At 40.7% G+C, this 22,840-nt stretch overlaps 1 protein-coding gene across 1 annotated transcript in view; it reads left to right on the top strand.

Annotated features, from left to right (window-relative positions):
- Positions 1-22,840, top strand: part of nup93 (nucleoporin 93) — a 42,802-nt gene that overhangs the window by 17,807 nt on the left and 2,155 nt on the right. Inside the window, exons 5-18 of the mRNA XM_063004170.1 lie at positions 8,833-8,961; positions 12,502-12,576; positions 14,106-14,198; positions 15,293-15,432; positions 17,160-17,292; positions 17,459-17,616; positions 17,928-18,093; positions 18,764-18,857; positions 19,486-19,677; positions 20,299-20,425; positions 20,755-20,827; positions 20,925-20,969; positions 21,275-21,391; positions 22,668-22,786. Coding sequence (XP_062860240.1) covers positions 8,833-8,961; positions 12,502-12,576; positions 14,106-14,198; positions 15,293-15,432; positions 17,160-17,292; positions 17,459-17,616; positions 17,928-18,093; positions 18,764-18,857; positions 19,486-19,677; positions 20,299-20,425; positions 20,755-20,827; positions 20,925-20,969; positions 21,275-21,391; positions 22,668-22,786 — 1,661 coding nt within the window. The remainder of the gene's footprint in view (positions 1-8,832; positions 8,962-12,501; positions 12,577-14,105; positions 14,199-15,292; positions 15,433-17,159; positions 17,293-17,458; positions 17,617-17,927; positions 18,094-18,763; positions 18,858-19,485; positions 19,678-20,298; positions 20,426-20,754; positions 20,828-20,924; positions 20,970-21,274; positions 21,392-22,667; positions 22,787-22,840) is intronic.

Genomic DNA, 22,840 nt, shown 5'->3' with positions numbered 1-22,840 from the left:
AACATTTTTAATTATGTATCCTAAATTTGCAATTAGATCAATGTGAATTGATTTATTTCTCAATTAAAAAATGCTTTTTAAAGTTTTATACATTTATGCATATAACGTCCTGGGGACAGAAATGGCACCGATTCGGCAGAATGGCCCCATATCGTACCCCAACACAATGAGAGATCTGTATCCTCTAAGTCTAGAGACAGCTCAGTAGCATCACTAATTTCAGGTCAATTTCTCTTCTACCCACATTTCCTCCTCAGCAGCTATCAAAGGGGTAAAAATAGGAGGCACCCGCCAGCTATTATCTCTCGCTCAGTCGGAGAGCAGACTTCTGCCCGGTCAATATCTCCTCTGTCTCCCCACTTAATCTATTCAGCCCTCTAAGTTGAGTTAGGAGGGGTGGATGCAGAGTCAGAGGGCAGTCATGAGATCTATATCACCTCAATCGAATACAAAAGCATTTTGTAGCTAAACGGCGCTTCAGAGGTCGGTTTGCAAAAAGCCAACAATTTTTGTCAACTGTTAATTGTAGTCTCATCATGGTAGTCTTTATAAAATCACTAAAATACAGTCGTTTTAGATGTGCACATTTCATATTGGTTTGTTCCGGTTACACAGTAGGTATCAGATCTGTAATGGTAGTAGTTCAGTCAAAAAGAACAAAGAAATTTCTGCAGCATTTAGGTTATCAGGAGCTTCAATGCTAATCCCAAACTTGGTGCTAACTTGTCACCTTGCAAGTCCCCCCATCCCTTGCTGCTCCAAAAAAAGGAACTCCCCCTGCAGTTTCAAAGACGTTTTAATTAGATTGCCAGCAATTATCACTCGTCAATCCTTCGGGAGCGTGTAAAATAGACAAAAGGTCTATTCAATCAGGATGTGGGCTAATTCTGTGACAGGCGTGAAGAAAGACCTAGTTAGTGGCACACTTCTTTACCATGCTGCCAGGCACCAGAAAGTCAGTCTTGCTGTATTTTCCACAGCATACACACTATATAGCTAAAAGTATGTGAACACTGCTATAAATCATTGAGTTGTAGTGTTTCATCCACACGTATTACTAATAAGTGTATTAAATTGGTTGTATAATATGAATTAGAATTCCTGTAACAGTATGACTCAAGTCACATAAGTCACAAGTCGAAGTCCATAAAAACGATAATGTAGAGGAACTCCGGTGGCCTGCACAGAAAACTGACCCCAACCTTTGTGAACACCTTTGGAAGAAACTCTCAGTCGAGAGCTAGACCTTTCTGTCCAAGTTAGACCTCACAAATGATCTTTTTGTCACAGACACACTCCTAAGTTTTGTTGAAGCCTTTAGAGAACAGTAGAAGGGACCACAAACTCTATCACTGCACATGGTTTTGGAATGGGACACACACATTTTGAACACAAAATGCATTTAAATGGGGCCGCTCAGGTGGCGCAGCGGTAAAAACACTCACTAGCACACCAGAGCTGGGATCTCGAATACATCATATCGAGTCTTAGCTCTGCCTGCCGGCTGGGCTGAGCAGCCACATGAACAACGATTGGCCTATTGTTCATATAGGGGTGAGGTATTGAACCGGATAGGGACTCTCTCATGACTGATGCAACTACGACCTCTGCTGGCTGATTGATGGTGCCTGTAAAGAGATGGGGAGAGAGTGCGGATCTCGTCTGGTGTAGGTGACAAAATGCTTACGGCTGCTGCCCACGTGTCGGAGGGGGGGTGAGTTAGCTTTGTTCTCCTCAATCGGAGATGGGGCCGGCATTAGTGGAGAATTGGACGCGCTAAGGCGGGAGAAAAAAGGGTAGAAAATGCATAAACAAAATATTTTTTTTTAAATGGTATTATAATGTGTGTGTGTGTTTTTTTCCTCAATTGTAGTCTTCCCTCGATATTTATGTGGATTAAAAGCACAAGCAAATTGGAAAAACCTTGAATAAATCCATTCTCTGCCCCAAACCCTTTACTCCTAATTAGGGATGCATCGATACCATTTTTTCCCAACCGAGTACGAGTACAAGTACATGTATTTTTGTACTCGCCGATACCGATACCTATTTAGAATGATGCAATCTGGAGCATTATGGAATAGTGTAGTTTTTAGTGTAAAATAGTGCAGTGGAACAGTTGCTTGGGTTGCCATCACTAATTGTAAAAAAAAAAAAACCACACAGACATCATTGAGAAAGCTTCTGACAAGCTAACGTTAACGTTCATCATTAATAAACGCACGTAATTAACGTTGTGCACATCATACATGCGATGCGATTTTACTTAAAAAAGATAATACAGTCCGATCCCATCTGAGCCGATTCTATCAGCACATACGTACATTCGTGGTTCACCTCGGTAAATCGTAAACGACTCTGAGTCGGCTCCCGCTCTGTGGTAATAACCAGTATAATTAAGCCTGAGCTTTATAATGTAAGCGAGTCACACAGAATGTTCTGTAGTATTTGGTGTTTATTTACAACCGCAACATTCATTATAACAGTAAACACGGAGAGATGACTGAGAAAAGAAGCTTAAAATGAGTCGACTCCTGAATCACTTGTATCGACACTGTGAACAGAGTATTAAAGACACACACACGTCCTATAACAGCGGTCGCTGCTTTTGTAACCGGTTTATCTTCACACTTAGCTCTATTTGAAGGTTTTTGTTTTTTTTGAAACGGAACTAAATAACATTAAACGTGCGTGTGAGCTTGAAAAATCCCTGCGCTAACGCAGCAACGTGCACTAGGTACACGGTATCGGATGTTTAGTATCGGAGCCTCGTTTGCGAGTACGAGTACGAGTTAATGAGCGCGGTATCGGGCAAATACCCGATACTAGTATCGGTACTCATGCATCTCTACTCCTAATACTTCTGGTCATTGTCAACACACAAAACAAGCACTGTACAGTAGAACAATACGCGCCACTGTTGTTACTGTGTTATATATGTGATGTGCACATACAGATAGCAGTAGAGTTGTACACATAAAATTGAAAAATACATTTTTAATTTTAAATACCACTGAATTGTGCCCTAACTCACCAAATACAAATAAATCCATTTTTAAAAATGCATTTACTTTATGTTCGTGTAAGATAGGCAAATGCAATGCGAATGCATTTACATTTATGGCGTTTGTAAGACACTTTTATCCAAAGCGACTTACAGTTGTGAGCATTAAGAGTTAAATGTATTGCTCAAGGGCCCAACAGTGGCAACTTGGTGGTTGAACCAATGACCTTTTGATTATTAGTCTATTTTCCTAACCATTAAGGTACCACGGCCCAAAAATTAAATAAACAAACCTGCAAATATCAAGGGACAGCTGCAGTTGTTTGTAGTAAGAAGAAGCCAACTTACATTAGTTAACAATTGTATTAAGTTTATGTATTTTGGCTGCGGTATCTCTAACCAATCAGACACCAGTCCTGTCCTTGAGGATCGTACGGTCCCTATTGTATTGAACTCTCTTAAACAGTATAAATGTGTATCACCGTATACTACATTATTTATAAAATTACTCGAAAGAGTGGGAAAGAATTATTCATGTTAAAGTTTATACAGTAATTAGTTATATTTTTACAGCTGTTTAATTCTGCACGATGCGACACTTTATTTTGCACCTGTATTATGCAGACAATGATGCGCTTAATTACTGCACTGCTGAGATCATCTTTATGGCACTGGCATTCTTTGCAAAAGCTTAGCGTTCAATAGCGTGTTGCAGTTCGCCTTAACCGAGCAAGGACACGCTCTTGTTCTCCTCCAGTTTATTTTAGTAATATGAAGTGAATCCAGCTCTGACCGAATATGATGTTAAAGCACTTGACATGCTGCTTGTGATTTTGAATTGATTGGAGGTATCAACATAGTATTTTTTTAATATTAGCATATTACCATACTTACCACTGCAGACCAGCCTGCTGAATTACAGAGTGGGTTTTAGATGGTAGAGGAGGTTGCTTTAACACCCCCCACCTCCCCATGTACTTGGCAGAACTAAAACACATACAGTGTATCACAAAAGTGAGTACACCCCTCACATTTCTGCAGATATTTAAGTATATCTTTTCATGGGACAACACTGACAAAATGACACTTTGACACAATGAAAAGTAGTCTGTGTGCAGCTTATATAACAGTGTAAATTTATTCTTCCCTCAAAATAACTCAATATACAGCCATTAATGTCTAAACCACCGGCAACAAAAGTGAGTACACCCCTAAGAGACTACACCCCTAAATGTCCAAATTGAGCACTGCTTGTCATTTTCCCTCCAAAATGTCATGTGACTCATTAGTGTTACTAGGTCTCAGGTGTGCATAGGGAGCAGGTGTGTTCAATTTAGTAGTACAGCTCTCACACTCTCTTATACTGGTCACTGAAAGTTCCAACATGGCACCTCATGGCAAAGAACTCTCTGAGGATCTTAAAAGACGAATTGTTGCGCTACATGAAGATGGCCAAGGCTACAAGAAGATTGCCAACACCCTGAAACTGAGCTGCAGCACAGTGGCCAAGATCATCCAGTGTTTTAAAAGAGCAGGGTCCACTCAGAACAGACCTCGTGTTGGTCGTCCAAAGAAGCTGAGTGCACGTGCTCAGCGTCACATCCAACTGCTGTCTTTGAAAGATAGGCGCAGGAGTGCTGTCAGCATTGCTGCAGAGATTGAAAAGGTGGGGGGTCAGCCTGTCAGTGCTCAGACCATACGCCGCACACTACATCAAATTGGTCTGCATGGCTGTCACCCCAGAAGGAAGCCTCTTCTGAAGTCTCTACACAAGAAAGCCCGCAAACAGTTTGCTGAAGACATGTCAACAAAGGACATGGATTACTGGAATCATGTCCTATGGTCTGATGAGACCAAGATTAATTTGTTTGGTTCAGATGGTCTCAAGCATGTGTGGCGGCAATCAGGTGAGGAGTACAAAGATAAGTGTGTCATGCCTACAGTCAAGCATGGTGGTGGGAATGCCATGGTCTGGGGCTGCATGAGTGCAGCAGGTGTTGGGGAGTTACATTTCATTGAGGGACACATGAACTCCAATATGTACTGTGAAATACTGAAGCAGAGCATGATCCCCTCCCTCCGGAAACTGGGTCGCAGGGCAGTGTTCCAGCATGATAATGACCCCAAACACACCTCTAAGACGACCACTGCTTTATTGAAGAGGCTGAGGGTAAAGGTGATGGACTGGCCAAGCATGTCTCCAGACCTAAACCCAATAGAACATCTTTGGGGCATCCTCAAGCGGAAGGTGGAGGAGCGCAAAGTCTCGAATATCCGCCAGCTCCGTGATGTCGTCATGGAGGAGTGGAAAAGCATTCCAGTGGCAACCTGTGAAGCTCTGGTAAACTCCATGCCCAGGAGAGTTAAGGCAGTTCTGGGAAATAATGGTGGCCACACAAAATATTGACACTTCAGGAACTTTCACTAAGGGGTGTACTCACTTTTGTTGCCGGTGGTTTAGACATTAATGGCTGTATATTGAGTTATTTTGAGGGAAGAATAAATTTACACTGTTATATAAGCTGCACACAGACTACTTTTCATTGTGTCAAAGTGTCATTTTGTCAGTGTTGTCCCATGAAAAGATATACTTAAATATCTGCAGAAATGTGAGGGGTGTACTCACTTCTGTGATACACTGTAAATATATAGTTCATATGCTTGCATACCAATAAATAGCATTAATATCACACACCTTTACCAACTTCTAGATTTAATCAAAATTATTCAACCCCCATTGCAAATAAGATTTATTTATCATTTACGTTTTTTTTTGCCATAAACCAATTAAACAAGAACAATTTAAATCACTCAACACAACTAATATACACTAAATTGCCAAAAGTATTCGCTTGTCTGCCTTCACACGCATATGAACTTGAGTGACGTCCCATTCTTAATCCATAGGGTTTAACATGATGTCGACCCACCCTGTGCAGCTATAACAGATTCGACTCTCCTGGGAAGGCTTTTCACAAGGTTTAGGAGTGTGTTTATGGGAATTTTTGACCATTCTTCCAGAAGCGCATTTATGAGGTCAGACACTGATGTTGGACGAGAAGGCCTGGCTCACAGTCTCCGCTATAATTCATCCCAAAGGTGTTGTATTGGGATGTGGTCAGGACCCAGTCAAGTTCTTCCACATCAAACTCGCTCATCCATGTCTTTATGGACCTTGCTTTGTGCACTGGTGTGCAGTCATGTTCGAACAGGAAGGAGCCATCCCCAAACTGTTCCTACAAAGTTGGGAGCATGAAATTGTCCAAAATCTCTTGGTATGCTGAAGCATTAAGAGTTCATTTCACTGGAACAAAGGGGCCGAGGCCATCTCCTGAAGAACAACCCCACACCATAATCCCCCCTCCACCAACTTTACACTTGGCACAATGCAGTCAGACAAGTACCGTTCTCCTGGCAACCACCAAACCCAGACTCGTCCATCGGATTGCCAGACGGAGAAGCGTGATTCGTCACTCCAGAGAACACGACAAGCATATTTAATACTTATTAGAGCACCGTTTTGCTTTTATGACCTGCTGCATACATGATGCATAGCTATACACCAGTTCTTGGCCGCATTCTAGAATCTTAACCCATTCTTTATGGCCAATGACCTCCAATTCACTAATATTTTTAATTTCTTGGGTCTGAAAATTTTTAAATTTTGCTAACCACTCTAATTTGCAATGGGGTTGAGTCATTTTTACCAATGTACGTTATTATGTTAATAAAACATTACGATATGCCTTTTAAATGACACTTTGTATGTTTAGTTAAGAGGAATTTGTTCTGTCACTCTGGCAATAAAGTGATATAAGGCAGATTCTCCATAGTCCACAAAATTCACACTCTACAAAACCTCGGGACAGACAGAGAGCAAAATCTCTTATTAGTAGACACAGAAATAGTAATAAATTCTACAGAAATGATAATAAAATGAGATTCCAGTTTTTATGTACTATGAGACAGTGTGTAGTGAAAAAGATGTTTTAAACCAGTGTCATTTTAATGGTGGTGATAAAGAAATATTGACTTATAAGAATCTAGTGCACTGTAAATGCTCCAGGTCCGGGCTTCCCGCACCTCAACATGCTGGCTTATTTTAGAGCGTGACATGCTGGCCAAGCTGTTTATTCCACAAGGCTTTGCAGTATTTTTCATATATGTACAGTGTATCACAAAAGTGAGTACACCCCTCACATTTCTGCAGATATTTAAGTATATCTTTTCATGGGACAACACTGACAAAATGACACTTTGACACAATGAAAAGTAGTCTGTGTGCAGCTTATATAACAGTGTAAATTTATTCTTCCCTCAAAATAACTCAATATACAGCCATTAATGTCTAAACCATCGGCAACAAAAGTGAGTACACCCCTAAGAGACTACACCCCTAAATGTCCAAATTGAGCACTGCTTGTCATTTTCCCTCCAAAATGTCATGTGATTTGTTAGTGTTACTAGGTCTCAGGTGTGCATAGGGAGTAGGTGTGTTCAATTTAGTAGTACAGCTCTCACACTCTCTCATACTGGTCACTGAAAGTTCCAACATGGCACCTCATGGCAAAGAACTCTCTGAGGATCTTAAAAGACGAATTTTTGCGCTACATGAAGATGGCCAAGGCTACAAGAAGATTGCCAACACCCTGAAACTGAGCTGCAGCACAGTGGCCAAGATCATCCAGCATTTTAAAAGAGCAGGGTCCACTCAGAACAGACCTCGTGTTGGTCGTCCAAAGAAGCTGAGTGCACGTGCTCAGCGTCACATCCAGCTGCTGTCTTTGAAAGATAGGCGCAGGAGTGCTGTCAGCATTGCTGCAGAGATTGAAAAGGTGGGGGGTCAGCCTGTCAGTGCTCAGACCATACGCCGCACACTACATCAAATTGGTCTGCATGGCTGTCACCCCAGAAGGAAGCCTCTTCTGAAGTCTCTACACAAGAAAGCCCGCAAACAGTTTGCTGAAGACATGTCAACAAAGGACATGGATTACTGGAACCATGTCCTATGGTCTGATGAGACCAAGATTAATTTGTTTGGTTCAGATGGTCTCAAGCATGTGTGGCGGCAATCAGGTGAGGAGTACAAAGATAAGTGTGTCATGCCTACAGTCAAGCATGGTGGTGGGAATGCCATGGTCTGGGGCTGCATGAGTGCAGCAGGTGTTGGGGAGTTACATTTCATTGAGGGACACATGAACTCCAATATGTACTGTGAAATACTGAGCAGAGCATGATCCCCTCCCTCCGGAAACTGGGTCGCAGGGCAGTGTTCCAGCATGATAATGACCCCAAACACACCTCTAAGACGACCACTGCTTTATTGAAGAGGCTGAGGGTAAAGGTGATGGACTGGCCAAGCATGTTTCCAGACCTAAACCCAATAGAACATCTTTGGGGCATCCTCAAGCGGAAGGTGGAGGAATGCAAAATCTCGAATATCCGCCGGGTCCGTGATGTCGTCATGGAGGAGTGGAAAAGCATTCCAGTGGCAACCTGTGAAGCTCTGGTAAACTCCATGCCCAGGAGAGTTAAGGCAGTTCTGGGAAATAATGGTGGCCACACAAAATATTGACACTTCAGGAACTTTCACTAAGGGGTGTACTCACTTTTGTTGCCGGTGGTTTAGACATTAATGGCTGTATATTGAGTTATTTTGAGGGAAGAATAAATTTACACTGTTATATAAGCTGCACACAGACTACTTTTCATTGTGTCAAAGTGTCATTTTGTCAGTGTTGTCCCATGAAAAGATATACTTAAATATCTGCAAAAATGTGAGGGGTGTACTCACTTTTGTGATACACTGTATGTTCTGGATTGTTCAGACCTTCCTGCTGGCAGAGGAATATCACCGCGAGTCCATGTTGGTACAGTGGGAGCAGGTGAAGCAGAGAGTGCTGCACACCCTGCTGGGAGCTGGAGAGGATGCACTGGACTTCAGCCAGGATGTGGAGGTATGCACATACATGGCCTGCTGGTCCAAGGTGAATGTGATGGAATGAAGAACATGAAATCGTTCTTACTTACTTAATAATGTTTTAATTAACGTGTAGAGAAGCAGCTGATTTTAAACATACTTTATGGTAAAAAAAAAAAACCCCACTGAATTGTGCCTTAACTCACCAAATACAAAAGAATCAATTGTTAAAAGCTAAGACAAACCCGCAAATGCATTTACATTTACGCTTTCATTTAAAGCAACTTAGAGTTGTGAGCATTAGGTTATCAGTCATTCTCAAGTGCCCAAAAGTGGGAAATTGGTGGTTGAACCAATGACCTTCTGATCATTAGTCTATTTCCTTTACCATTAAGCTACAGGGACAGCTGTAGTTAATTTTAGTAAAAAGAAGCCAAACTGGCGCCCAGGTGGCACAGCGGAATATTCTGCTAGTACACCAGCGCTGAGATTCTAAACACCCCGGTTTGAATTTCGGCTCTTCTACCGGTCGGCTGTGCACCATCTAGCAGACACAATTGGCAGTGCCTGCAGCAGACACACGTTGGCCACCACGTCTGCTGGGTTGGGGAAATGACTGGACTAAGTGGGTGGGGTCTTCAAACGCTGTGCAAGGACCCTGGTTAGCAGATAGTGCAGAAGCACGGGCGTAAAGAAGGGGGCTGCTAGGACTGCGCACGCGTCAGAGGGCATGTAAGAAGCAACATACCCTCCTCGAACGCAATCAGGGATCCACAGCAGCGGAAAACAAATTGACTACGCTAAATCGGGAGAAAACTGGGAGAAAATGTATAAATAAAATTGGAAAAAGGAACCAAACTACAAAGTTAATGATGTTTTATATGTTGTATGACATAAAACATGAAGTTAGACCAAGGTTAATATTATTTGTAGCGAGGCGTGTTGTTACTACACTAGTACGGTTATGGATCTGTTGCGCCAAGGCTACTCCACAATAAAGATCAATAGCTGCATTCCATTCCACAGGGTCCCTACAGAGTGCCCTTGTATTCCTTACACACTTATAACATGATATCTGCTAAAGAAACTTAGTTAGTTAAATCCCTTCATTCGGAATGCTAAACACCAGAGCGTCGCATGTACAGCATCTTCGACCGCTCTTTTGCTTTCTAAACTAACTAGCCATCTAATACTTATCGAAATGTTGGCTGATAATTTAAAACTAAACAACAACCCATATTTGTAGTTTTATTAATGAATATATTTTTTTGCTATTTGACTCTTTCTGTTAAGTAGCAACAGTTACTAGAACTTAATGGAAATGGTGACGTTGAAACTAGGATCAGTTTTCAATGACAGCATATAATTACCATTGCATTCGATCCATCTTAAGGCTTCAGATCGCACTTTTTTAATCTGTGATTTAATTATGGATAATATGATCCTGAGTTAAAATCAAAGTACATGTGCACTGATGTGATTATTGGCCAGATGGGACTTACCGCATGTGGGTTATCTGATAAAGAGCCTTTGTAAGTTTCAGAAATGTAATAATGCGACTGGTAAATATTCTGGCGAATGAAAGGTCTAACAGTGACTTATTACTTAATGATCTTTGTTTTCATCCAGAGAATTTGTTAAGCTTTCTTGCTGTGAAGGAATAAATTGTTGATTGGCCTCAGGTGTGTTTGTGTGTACATGCACTGTTAAATGATGTGCGCTCAAGCATAGGTTATGTTCTACACCATTGTCACACTACATTGGTCAGTTGCAAGATAGCACAGGCCTGTGTGCTTGCCATATTTTTTCCACATTTAGTTACATACCTTTACAAACCTCTGTATGTTATTGTCTCTGTTTTTGAATGTTTTTGAATATGCAGATGATTAAATAAATATATATATACAGTGTATCACAAAAGTGAGTACACCCCTCACATTTCTGCAGATATTTAAGTATATCTTTTCATGGGACAACACTGACAAAATGACACTTTGACACAATGAAAAGTAGTCTGTGTGCAGCTTATATAACAGTGTAAATTTATTCTTGCCTCAAAATAACTCAATATACAGCCATTAATGTCTAAACCACTGGCAACAAAAGTGAGTACACCCCTTAGTGAAAGTTCCTGAAGTGTCAATATTTTGTGTGGCCACCATTATTTCCCAGAACTGCCTTAACTCTCCTGGGCATGGAGTTTACCAGAGCTTCACAGGTTGCCACTGGAATGCTTTTCCACTCCTCCATGACGACATCACGGAGCTGGCGGATATTCGAGACTTTGCGCTCCTCCACCTTCCGCTTGAGGATGCCCCAAAGATGTTCTATTGGGTTTAGGTCTGGAGACATGCTTGGCCAGTCCATCACCTTTACCCTCAGCCTCTTCAATAAAGCAGTGGTCGTCTTAGAGGTGTGTTTGGGGTCATTATCATGCTGGAACACTGCCCTGCGACCCAGTTTCCGGAGGGAGGGGATCATGCTCTGCTTCAGTATTTCACAGTACATATTGGAGTTCATGTGTCCCTCAATGAAATGTAACTCCCCAACACCTGCTGCACTCATGCAGCCCCAGACCATGGCATTCCCACCACCATGCTTGACTGTAGGCATGACACACTTATCTTTGTACTCCTCACCTGATTGCCGCCACACATGCTTGAGACCATCTGAACCAAATAAATTAATCTTGGTCTCATCAGACCATAGGACATGGTTCCAGTAATCCATGTCCTTTGTTGACATGTCTTCAGCAAACTGTTTGCGGGCTTTTTTGTGTAGAGACTTCAGAAGAGGCTTCCTTCTGGGGTGACAGCCATGCAGACCAATTTGATGTAGTGTGCGGCGTATGGTCTGAGCACTGACAGGCTGACCCCCCACCTTTTCAATCTCTGCAGCAACGCTGACAGCACTCCTGCGCCTATCTTTCAAAGACAGCAGTTGGATGTGACGCTGAGCACGTGCACTCAGCTTCTTTGGACGACCAACGCGAGGTCTGTTCTGAGTGGACCCTGCTCTTTTAAAACGCTGGATGATCTTGGCCACTGTGCTGCAGCTCAGTTTCAGGGTGTTGGCAATCTTCTTGTAGCCTTGGCCATCTTCATGTAGTGCAACAATTCGTCTTTTAAGATCCTCAGAGAGTTCTTTGCCATGAGGTGCCATGTTGGAACTTTCAGTGACCAGTATGAGAGAGTGTGAGAGCTGTACTACTAAATTGAACACACCTGCTCCCTATGCACACCTGAGACCTAGTAACACTAACAAATCACATGACATTTTGGAGGGAAAATGACAAGCAGTGCTCAATTTGGACATTTAGGGGTGTAGTCTCTTAGGGGTGTACTCACTTTTGTTGCCGGTGGTTTAGACATTAATGGCTGTATATTGAGTTATTTTGAGGGAAGAATAAATTTACACTGTTATATAAGCTGCACACAGACTACTTTTCATTGTGTCAAAGTGTCATTTTGTCAGTGTTGTCCCATGAAAAGATATACTTAAATATCTGCAGAAATGTGAAGGGTGTACTCACTTTTGTGATACACTGTATATAAATAATCTGTTATTTTCTATGTAGCCGAGCTTTGTAAGTGAAGTGGGGGCTCCTGGACGCAGCGCTCTGGACAGTGTTGAGGTGGCCTATGGCAGACAGGTAATTAACTTATGTTGGCTTGTTATTAACTTTACTGATTAGGGATAATGAGGTGTGAACATTTATCACAGCATCAAGGGCCTTAGATATTGGTCTTCCAAAAAAGGTTAAAAAGCCGTTTTGAACAGCTAATCTGGACAGTTTACAGAACAGCATTCATGAGCTAGTTATACACAGTATAAATGGTATAGCAGAATCTGTTTTATAAAACATATTTTCTTCCCCCATATGGTATTTATTATTATTTTGTCCAGCCCCATGAACATTCAATACTTGATGGTGCAAAGTCATCATAGAAATCATGAGGGCGAACATAACATTCACTTCTTCTTTTCAGTGGCGTATTAATATGGAATGATGTGAGGTGGTCATAGGTGTGCGTTTATCGGGGATTTTACAACGGCTTCGAACGCGGCTCAGCCAATCAGACTTTAGGACCGGAACTATCCGTTTTATAAAGTCAAATATAAAACACTATTCAACTGATGTATGCAGCACTGGGTATGCAAAGTATTTCTGGTTCTGGGTCTTTGACTTGCTATATTCTTTATATAAGAAAAAAAAAGTATACACATGAACATGCCCAGAAAGTCTCAAACAGGACTGAAAACACACATTTAATGATTCACACCATAGACTGACTAATTAATTGTCTAGCCTTGAAATCTTCATTCTGTGAACATTAAACAAATGTGTAAACAAAGCGTTAAACCTACAAACTTCATATAAGAAACATTCAAGTAGAGCTTTTTTTCCATTTCCCAAGAACATGCAGATGGTGAATTGGTTGCACTAAATTGTCCCTAGATTTAAGTAAGTAGGTAAAAATAAAAAACTGTATGGTGCCCTTTTATTGATGGATGCCCTGTTCAAAGTGTGTTTCCACTTGTGCCTAGCATTTTTAGGTGCCACCAGTCACGCTGTTACTAATCAGGATGAAGCGATTTTTAAAAATTAATTAATTAATAAACAGTATGGCTATTGTTGAATCTATTAAATGCAGTATGCCATCAAACCCTATATCATTATACATAAGCATCTAAATTATACCACCTTGCCATGCTATATAACCGTGTCGGTCACAGTGAAGCATTCTGTGACTGCAGTGAACAAACAAGCAGTTCCATCTCATTGTGAACATGAGCTCAGCAGGCTCTGACTGACTGATTATTCGTAATATTGGAGCTGGCTAAATCAGGTCATGTCATGCAAGCCCACTGCAGCTATCGATCCAAAAGATTGATCGGCCGGTAAAGGGCATTGTGGGTAATTTCCCACTCTGAACAAAGCCTACATTTCATTCTCCCTTTATGTCTTAGTTCTTTTTGAGCTGTTTTCAATCATGTGCCGTCATATTGCCTGTGGGGTTTTGTTTCTCATCGTAACGCTATTTTTTAACGACTTCCTAAACGTTTTTATAGTTTTTGTTTGGTTTATTATTGTCCATTACTTTACTACTAGATCATAGCCATCAAGGGCTGACACTCTCTCCTCTTGGTACAAGTTTGAGGTTTCTCTTCTCTCAACAGATCTACAGCTTCAATGAGAAGATCGTAAACGGACATGTACAGCCCAACCTGGGAGATCTGTGTGCATCAGTGGGTGATGGTCTGGATGATAAGGTGAGATACGGTCATAGAACAGCTGACATTGCTTTGTCTTTAGTAAAAAAAAAAGTAATTAGCTGCTCAAGGGTTTTGAGTAAATCCAGTATTAGTATTGAGTAGGGGAGAGTATCTATTTGATGAATACTGTAGAATACAAAAAATTGATACTAGTAATAGAATTTACCTACACTGCCAACTTATCCAACTAGTTTCAACCTGGATATAATATAGATCAACATGGTTTAAGTTTCCTAATTGTGACTCCATAAGCATGAACTAACCAGCAGCCACCAATCTTATTTAGGTAAAATAGGACAAAAGCAGCAGGTTTCAATGTACTCTTTGTGTGTAATGCTTTTAAAGTCTAATTATGGATGAACAAACATGTTTACCATTTTAGTTACTTTACTATTCCTCACATGAACGTACACCACCTGATTTGCTAAAATACTAGACACTAGATCTGTTAAAAATGGCATTTAATTGTTTCAGTTACATAATACCAGTTGTCCCAAATGCAGGATGAAATAACAGCACATTTTAGGCCTAATATTGGAATGAATTAAAATACTAAATTGTTTGTTTCTATTCCATAAATGTGGGATAAGGGTGCTCAGGTGGTGCAATGGTAAATTACGCTAGCCTACTACCACTGGGATCCAGGTAATTCCCTAGCCATGCTATTGTGCGGTCAGGCATCTAAATACAGACATGATTGGCTTTGTATGTGGGTGAGATGGAGATGACCGATCATGTCCTGTGTAACTGCATTGTGTCCAGTGATTCTGGGGAAATCGGACCTACTGCACCCTGACCAGGAAAAAATGGTGCTAATACCTTAAAATAAAATGAATAAACAAATGCAAAATGTGGGACGAGAGGTTAAAGCTGTGGTTCTTTAATAAACCATGAAAACCATGATGTGGCAGTATGATCAGTACACAATCAACATTGTCCTAGGCTTTCAAGAAATGTATTAAATATATGTTAAGTGATGGTATATATTACCTATGTTTTTCGATGCATCTTTATAGTAGACTTGTTTTTTTTATTTACACTCTAAGTATTGGGGTTTTTGTAATGTTAAGTAAATATGCATGTGTGTGTAGAACGTTTCCGACATGTGGTTGATGGTGAAGCAGATGACAGACGTGCTCCTTGTCCCAGCCAAAGACACTCTGAAGAGTCGCACTGCTGTGAAGATGCAGATGGCTTTTGTCCAACAGGCACTGAGCTTCCTGGAGAACAGGTCAGGCACAGCTAATCCTGAGTACTTGGTACAGGGTAACATCATGGTGTATTGTTACAGCAAACACATTTTCAACAGTCATTCACTGTCTGCACTTCTTCATATAATACAAACTGCCTAACCACTGTACATTATTTAGTATCTAGTAGAAGAATTCATCTGACATCAAAAAAATGTAATTGGTGTGTAAAGTAATATTAACAGCACAGCAGGTTTTCTTTTTCTGTTTAAGCGCGACCAGCTTGCTAGCTTGGTGATAAGACTATGTCAGCGCTTGGCATTAATATAAAAAACACAAAACATCAAAAATTAAAATGTTCATGTATTTTTTAGGTAAAATGCAAATAGCCAACATTAATTTTTTTTGGCATAATCCTTGATATTTTCCATCTTTCCTTTAATTAGCTGTAATTTGGCCTGTCAGGTCTGCATAAATACGCCGGTGCATAGTTTTAATGCAGTCTTACTACACAAAAGTACATGTCGGGTAACACAAGGTCACGGTATTCTGTACATTTTGACGTTACTAATTTTGCAAGATGGTTAACACTGTAGCTGTGTTTTCCTTAAATATTACGTTCAGTATTCGCTGACTGATGCATTGTATGCAGTGCTGAGATGGTTGGAGTACTGCGTGAAATAGAGTTAATGGGACGTGTTAATGATTCATCAATAGCAATTATGTTCTGCATCACTGACATACCCCTTTATCAGTAAATGAGGTTATGTTGACCACAAATCCTTGTGATGTTTCATACTGCGGCATTTAATAATGACATGTTGAGCAGACTGGACTACTTGCTACTTTTAAATGACAGCATTTTCCAGTTTCCTATCATTTTATTATGCCCACATTGACATGTGTATGCTAGGGATGTCGATGGTTAACCGATAACCAACATGGAAATTATTGTTTGGTGAATGCTGTTGGTTAAAAATGTCATTTAAATTCCCTTCCAACAGCTGATGCTTTATTTGAACTGAGAGCAGAGGTACAGGTCTCTACACACACACAAGAGCTCAGACCACTCAAGAGATGCCAGATTCATTTAGAGAAAGAGCGCTGCCTTTTATGCACTTTATATTATTTCAATCATGAATGGCAGAAGTAGTTCGCATTTAAATCACAAAAGGAAGCTGTTTCTGTCAGTATGGAGTCTGACTGCATGTTAAACTCGGGACATGTGGATCATGTGTAAAATTGCACTGTTTTCCTGAAAAGCTGTAATAAAAACTGACTGCTTCTTTATTAATGTTTAGCATATTTATTTGCCGCTTGTAATTAAGCGTTTACTACAGAATACCATATAAAAGCTACATACTGAAAGCTGAGCTGGTTCAGCTCACTGTGTGTGTTCCTACTTTTCTACATTACGGCCATTTTTAGTGCATTATACTAAAAATATAAATGTATATATATATAAATAAAGCATGACACCATGTTGATATAAAAGTTATAAAGGTTAGCCTAGAAAAGGTCAAAATTTGCATCCCTAGTGTAAACAATCAGTCAAATTAGCTGGGTTGCATAAGGAATTAAAATAACAGATGTGATTGGATAAAATATGCTAAATAAATCAAGCACCTAAGCAGATTCATCAGAAGACAAGGAAACTGCATTGATTAATTAAATAATGTAATGAGAAACGTTCTATGATCTGAATAGATATGTTCCTAAGTTTGGCTTAAAATTGCAGTTTGCTAATTTGGTAACTTCTTTTTTACAGCTATAAGAAATACACCATGGTAACAGTTTTTGGGAACCTACATCAAGCTCAGCTGGGTGGAGTCCCTGGCACTTATCAGCTGGTACACAGCTTTCTCAACATCAAACTGCCCGGCCCAATGCCAGGCATGCAGGTACTACACTAGCACTGCAGCACATTCCATTGTCACACACTGTAGCATGTGTGCACATCTTGGATAACAAAGCACCAGATTTTCCCAGCATGAGCAAGCAAGCCTCTTAGTCTCCAGGCTAACATTTATAAACTGAAAGATTAACATTTTACATGTGTCACAACAGGATGGCGAGGTGGAGGGTCACCCAGTGTGGGCTCTGATCTATTACTGCCTGCGATGTGGAGATCTGGCTGCAGCCATGCAGGTGGTGAACCGAGCCCAGCACCAGCTGGGAGACTTCAAGACCTGGTTTCAGGAGTACATGAACAGTCCTGACCGTCGGTGAGAATGCTTACAATGCGCAAGTCATAAACACTGTTCTTTTATTACTTATACATAGGAACCTCGATTTAACGGACCTCTATTTAAGGGATTTCGGATTTGACACACAAAATCTGGAAAGCCGAATGTCCGGTCTGATTGTTTAAAAAACCTCACTGTTTCAGACAATCGCATTTTACGTACCAGTGCTCCCTCCTTTTAGTCCATTAAATCGAGGTTCCACTGTACTTTTAAATTACAGTTTGAAAATACACAACTCGTGCTAAAATCTGAGTACATTTTTTGTGTGTTGCATGTATCTCTTGATTCAGTCTGGCTCCGGCTACAGAGAATAAAGTGCGGCTGCATTACAGACGAGTGTTGCGCAACAGTGCTGACCCTTACAAACGTGCTGTGTACTGCCTCATCGGCAAGTGTGACGTCACTGACAACCACAGCGAGGTGGCTGATAAAACCGAGGACTATTTGTGGCTTAAGGTAGGATCCCATCCATTGCTGGCAGAGCCCTTAAGTGGGTCGCAAGCCAAAAAATGGGTCACAGAGAATTTTAACTTGTACGTGATCGCCCCCTGAGGATGCTTTATGTTACATCTTGTGAACCACAGTGGGACCAGATTGTACTGAGCAAAAAAGAGAGAGTAGATGCATTGTTTGTGTTTTCTGGGACGCGTAAAAAAATTATGGACATAATGAGTGTTGTTTGAAATAAAGTTTTAAATACCCTGTCCTAGAGGACACTGTTTCCAACGGAGGTTTAGAATATTTAGATAGTTCAGCACCTAGCCTGGCTTTTTAACATTTTCTCCTCCTTTTTATTACACTTGCTTTGACTACATTCATTTTACAGTTTTGTTTAATCATGTTCTCCAACTGTTTTAACCTCATTTGCGATAATAAAAACAATTACATTCAGCTGCTCCTGTTAGGTGTCTCCACCGCGGGTGCTGTTATTAAAATCCTCCTCTCTCACACAATCTGATCTGATTTAATCTGAGTATTTAATTGGCACAGTTTTTACGCCGGGTACCCTTCCTGACACAACCCCCCCATTTATCTGGGCTTGGGATCGGCACTGAGAGTGCACTGGAAAATCTGTGCTTCCGCTATTGGTTTTCTGTTTTCATGATGATTTTCTGGTCTCTTACAGCTGAACCAGGTGTGTTTTGATGAAGACAGCAGCAGTGCTCCACAAGACAGGCTTTCTCTAACTCAGCTCCAGAAACAGCTCCTAGAGGATTACGGTGAGAGACAGCTAACGGTTCCGTTTTCCCAGAATTCCATTATTCAGCAATTCATATTATAAATTTGCATGACAATCGGGGCTGACCGATTTCACAAAATATGCTTCAAGGGCGATTCAAGAGTTGAGATAATTTATTATTGATGCATTGATTCAATCCACACTTGTAGGAAGGGAGTTAGAAAAGCGCATTTATTTTTTGGCAGTTAGCCTGGCCCAGATAAGCATATCATCATGCTGATGAGCGCTTTCACTCCGAGCTGCTGCTTCATTCTCTCTCTTTTTTGTAATAATAGCAGCTGAACAAAATGAGATGGTATAATTTTATCTTATGCAAAAAAAGGAAAGCAGCTGATATTTTTATCTATGATATTTTGTCATTTGTAATGGAAATTTTAAGATAATTCATGAATTTACAGAACAGGAACAGTTGCAAAAGTAATTAAACTCTAATTAAAATTTGTATAAATTTATATCTTAAACTGTATGTAAACTTGACCCATGCTGTATGAGTCTGCCAGCTTGAAGTTAATGCAATTTCATGTTAAAAGTTTCTATGTATATCATTACATTCTCAGCATTGAACTGATCAGCACAGATGTAATTGTTGTTGTCATTGTTCTTTACAGGCGAGTCTCATTTTTCCGCCGGTCAGCAGCCGTTCCTGTACTTTCAGGTGCTTTTTCTGACCGCGCAGTTTGAGGCTGCCATAGCATTCCTCTTCCGCATGGAGCGTCTGCGCAGTCACGCCGTGCACGTTGCCCTCGTCCTCCATGAACTAAAACTACTGCTAAAATCATCAGGACAGAGCGCTCAGCTACGTAAGTTCTTGACAGTGGTGTGGAAGAATATGATTGTTGACTTTGTTTAGTTAACATGATTGAATAATCATAATTAATAATGAATTACATAATAACTAATGAATATAGTTATAAACATGAAGCATTAAAGAAAAGCAAAAAAAAAGAGGTTTTGTCTAATTTTTTTTTATTATTTGATTTCGAGACCCCAAAGGAAGATGTTTCATTATATTGACAAATTTTTCTGTAATTTTTAATCATAAATAAATGTAATTAATAATTAAATTTTCCCCCTTTCAACCAATCCAGTCATTTCCAATTGGAGCCCCTCTCTTTCTTGTTGAAGAACCCCCCCCAGGGCTTGATTGATGAGGAACAGTGCTTCGACCATTGACCATTGTCTGCTCTCCCCTACAGACACACAGCCAATTGTCTTTTAAAGCAGTGATACTACACTCTCATTACTAAAATGTGCCATCAGGGGATGGTTGCTCTTGGTGGGCACAGCTGTCTATTTAGCGTGTTCAAATTTTGGTGCAAAATGTCCCCCTATTAAAAAACCCTGAAATTATTATTTTCCTTCATCAACTCATATAATTTGTGCTTAATTTCCATCCCATTTGTTGCTCTTCTTTCTTTCAGTGAGTCGGGAACCGGGAGACCCCCCAATGGTGCGTCGTCTGAACTTCATTCGCCTTCTCATGCTCTACACTCGAAAATTTGAGGCCACAGACCCACGAGAGGCCCTGCAGTACTTCTACTTCCTTCGGTATGTGCACCCCATCTGACCTTACACCAGGCCATTAAAACCGGACCTTTGATCATCTTGATCCAAGAATAGCAACTAGTTTTACTAGAGGTACATCGCTGAACTATTCACGTTCTCTAAGAAAAGATGAATAATTCATGAGTGATGTTAAATGCTTTCTGGTGGTCAGTGATCTCGGTGAATAATTAAGCCGCCTTTACTGAGCCAGATGTTTGCAGGCTGGTTTGATATTTCTGAAGATCACATGAATGGACAAGTTATTAAAATCTGTTATTTACCTGTCGACATAGTGTGCTTATTACATGCTACACTGCCTGTGTACTTGACAGGAACGAGAAAGACAACCAAGGAGAGAACATGTTCATGCGTTGCGTCAGTGAGCTGGTCATTGAGAGTCGAGAGGTAGGGCGGGGCAGTACATTTTTGCGACTTAAGCTGTTGTTTTTTTTTACCCTGCTTCTCTGAATTCCTAACTCGCTTTTTTTTTTTTTTTTTACAGTTTGACATGCTTCTAGGAAGACTGGAAAAAGATGGAAGCAGGAAGGTATGCCTCCAGCCTCACTGTTCTTTCATGTAACGTTATCGAACTTGCCATGCGGCTGCAAAAAAAAAAAGCAGGCTGTAATCACGCCTCTATTCAAAGCTTCCCCCGGGGAATTATTGTAGCTCATTGTACTCACGCACATTCATTATTCTATCCATTCGTGTCTACACAGACTGTAAAAACGTTCTATTGTTTCAGTCTTCGGGAAGCACAGAGTTCCCTTTGTTCTTTTACCGACCAACGTTTAAAAATCCAAATGTGCATCCTGAAACACTGCACGGCTCTAATTGTGTGAATCCTTTCAGCCGGGGGTGATTGACAGGTTTGCCGGAGACACACGAGCCATCATTACCAAAGTGGCCTCAGAGGCGGAGAACAAGGGCCTGTTTGAGGAAGCTGTCAAGCTGTATGAGCTAGCCAAGGTAAGCAGAGCTACTGTACAAAGTGTGACAACTATCAGGGATCTTTAAAAAGTTGTAGTAGTAATTGGTTGTGTTTGAGAGACTGAGGGTGTGTTCGAAAACCTAGTGAGCTGCCTTGCTGTCTTACTGCCTACATAGGCAGCTGCCTAAGTAGAGAGGATTCTAATAAGTCATTGACTTATAAGGCAGGTTATTAGAACGTGCTACTTAGCGATTCCATCAGTTTTCGCCAACTAAGCTAACACAGCTTATAGCCTCATGCCATTCGAATGTGATGGGGTGGCACCACACGCTAGCATGTCAACTAACATCTCCCTCCACGTACCGAAAATGTTTAAATTCACTGACAAGCCGGAATTTGCCAATAAATGACACTTGGGCAAATTATACAAATTAAGCATATTAAGGCATCTAGGATTTCGAACAGCCTCCTTCTCGGGAGCGCGCGTAGGGATGTAGAGAGCTCCCTAGGTTTTCGAACACCTTTTTGGACGCTCAAAGAAGATTTTCATGTGATGATGATGGGAAAGCGGTAGTGCATCAGTGGCTACGCGCTTAAACAAAAACATTTTTTGCTGATGGCATTAAAAAGTTGGTACAGCGCTGGGAAAAATGCATCGGAAGGTGCCTGTAGAAAAGTGATGTTATTTGTGATTACATGTAAATTCATTACAAATTACAAAAATGTACTCTAATGTAAATTAGAATTATACAAAGTGCAGAAACATTGTAAAGAACCCTCATAACATTGAGCTATTTTCTAGTGGTCGACCAATATACTGTCCGGTATAAGTATCAGCCCAGTTTCTTTTATTTTGTCAATAAAGTCGGAGACCCTATAATTTTTGGAACTGGACCGTTAAGCTAGCAAGCTCAAATTGGCTGCTGTCAATCCTTAAGATACAGAGCGCTTATACAAACAATAATTGGCTCTACTGACAGTGGGTATGCGGGAGGGGATTCCTTATAACCATGCCAGTGTAGGTGAAAAGAAGAGGTCGGCTCCTTCACGTGTGGGAGGGGAAGTGTGTTAGTCACAGGCCTTCTTGGTCAGGAGTGAAGGTCCGCACCAGTAGAGAAAGCAAAATCCCATCTGGTAATTGGTAATTGAATACGACTAGATTGGGAGGATTTACATATTTTTAGTTACAAACCATATTAGACATAATGTCACTTATCAGGCTTTTTAAATAAATGGCCAGGCATTGACCCCTTAAAACATTATTGTTAATCATGAGACATTTCTGGTTTGTTTTTGTTTCTCTGCTACTAATAGAACCCTGATAAGGTGCTGGAGCTTATAAATAAGTTGCTGAGTCCAGTAGTCTCACAGGTCAGCGCACCACAGTCAAATAAAGAGCGACTCAAAAACATGGCGCTGGGCATTGCTGAACGGTAAGTTCTACCAGCACTCTCTACATAACAAATTGATTTATATTTATACCCTTG

Source organism: Trichomycterus rosablanca, chromosome 11 (genome assembly GCF_030014385.1).
Source record: "Trichomycterus rosablanca isolate fTriRos1 chromosome 11, fTriRos1.hap1, whole genome shotgun sequence".
Lineage (NCBI taxonomy): Eukaryota > Metazoa > Chordata > Actinopteri > Siluriformes > Trichomycteridae > Trichomycterus > Trichomycterus rosablanca.
This window is presented reverse-complemented; position numbering and strand designations above follow the sequence as displayed.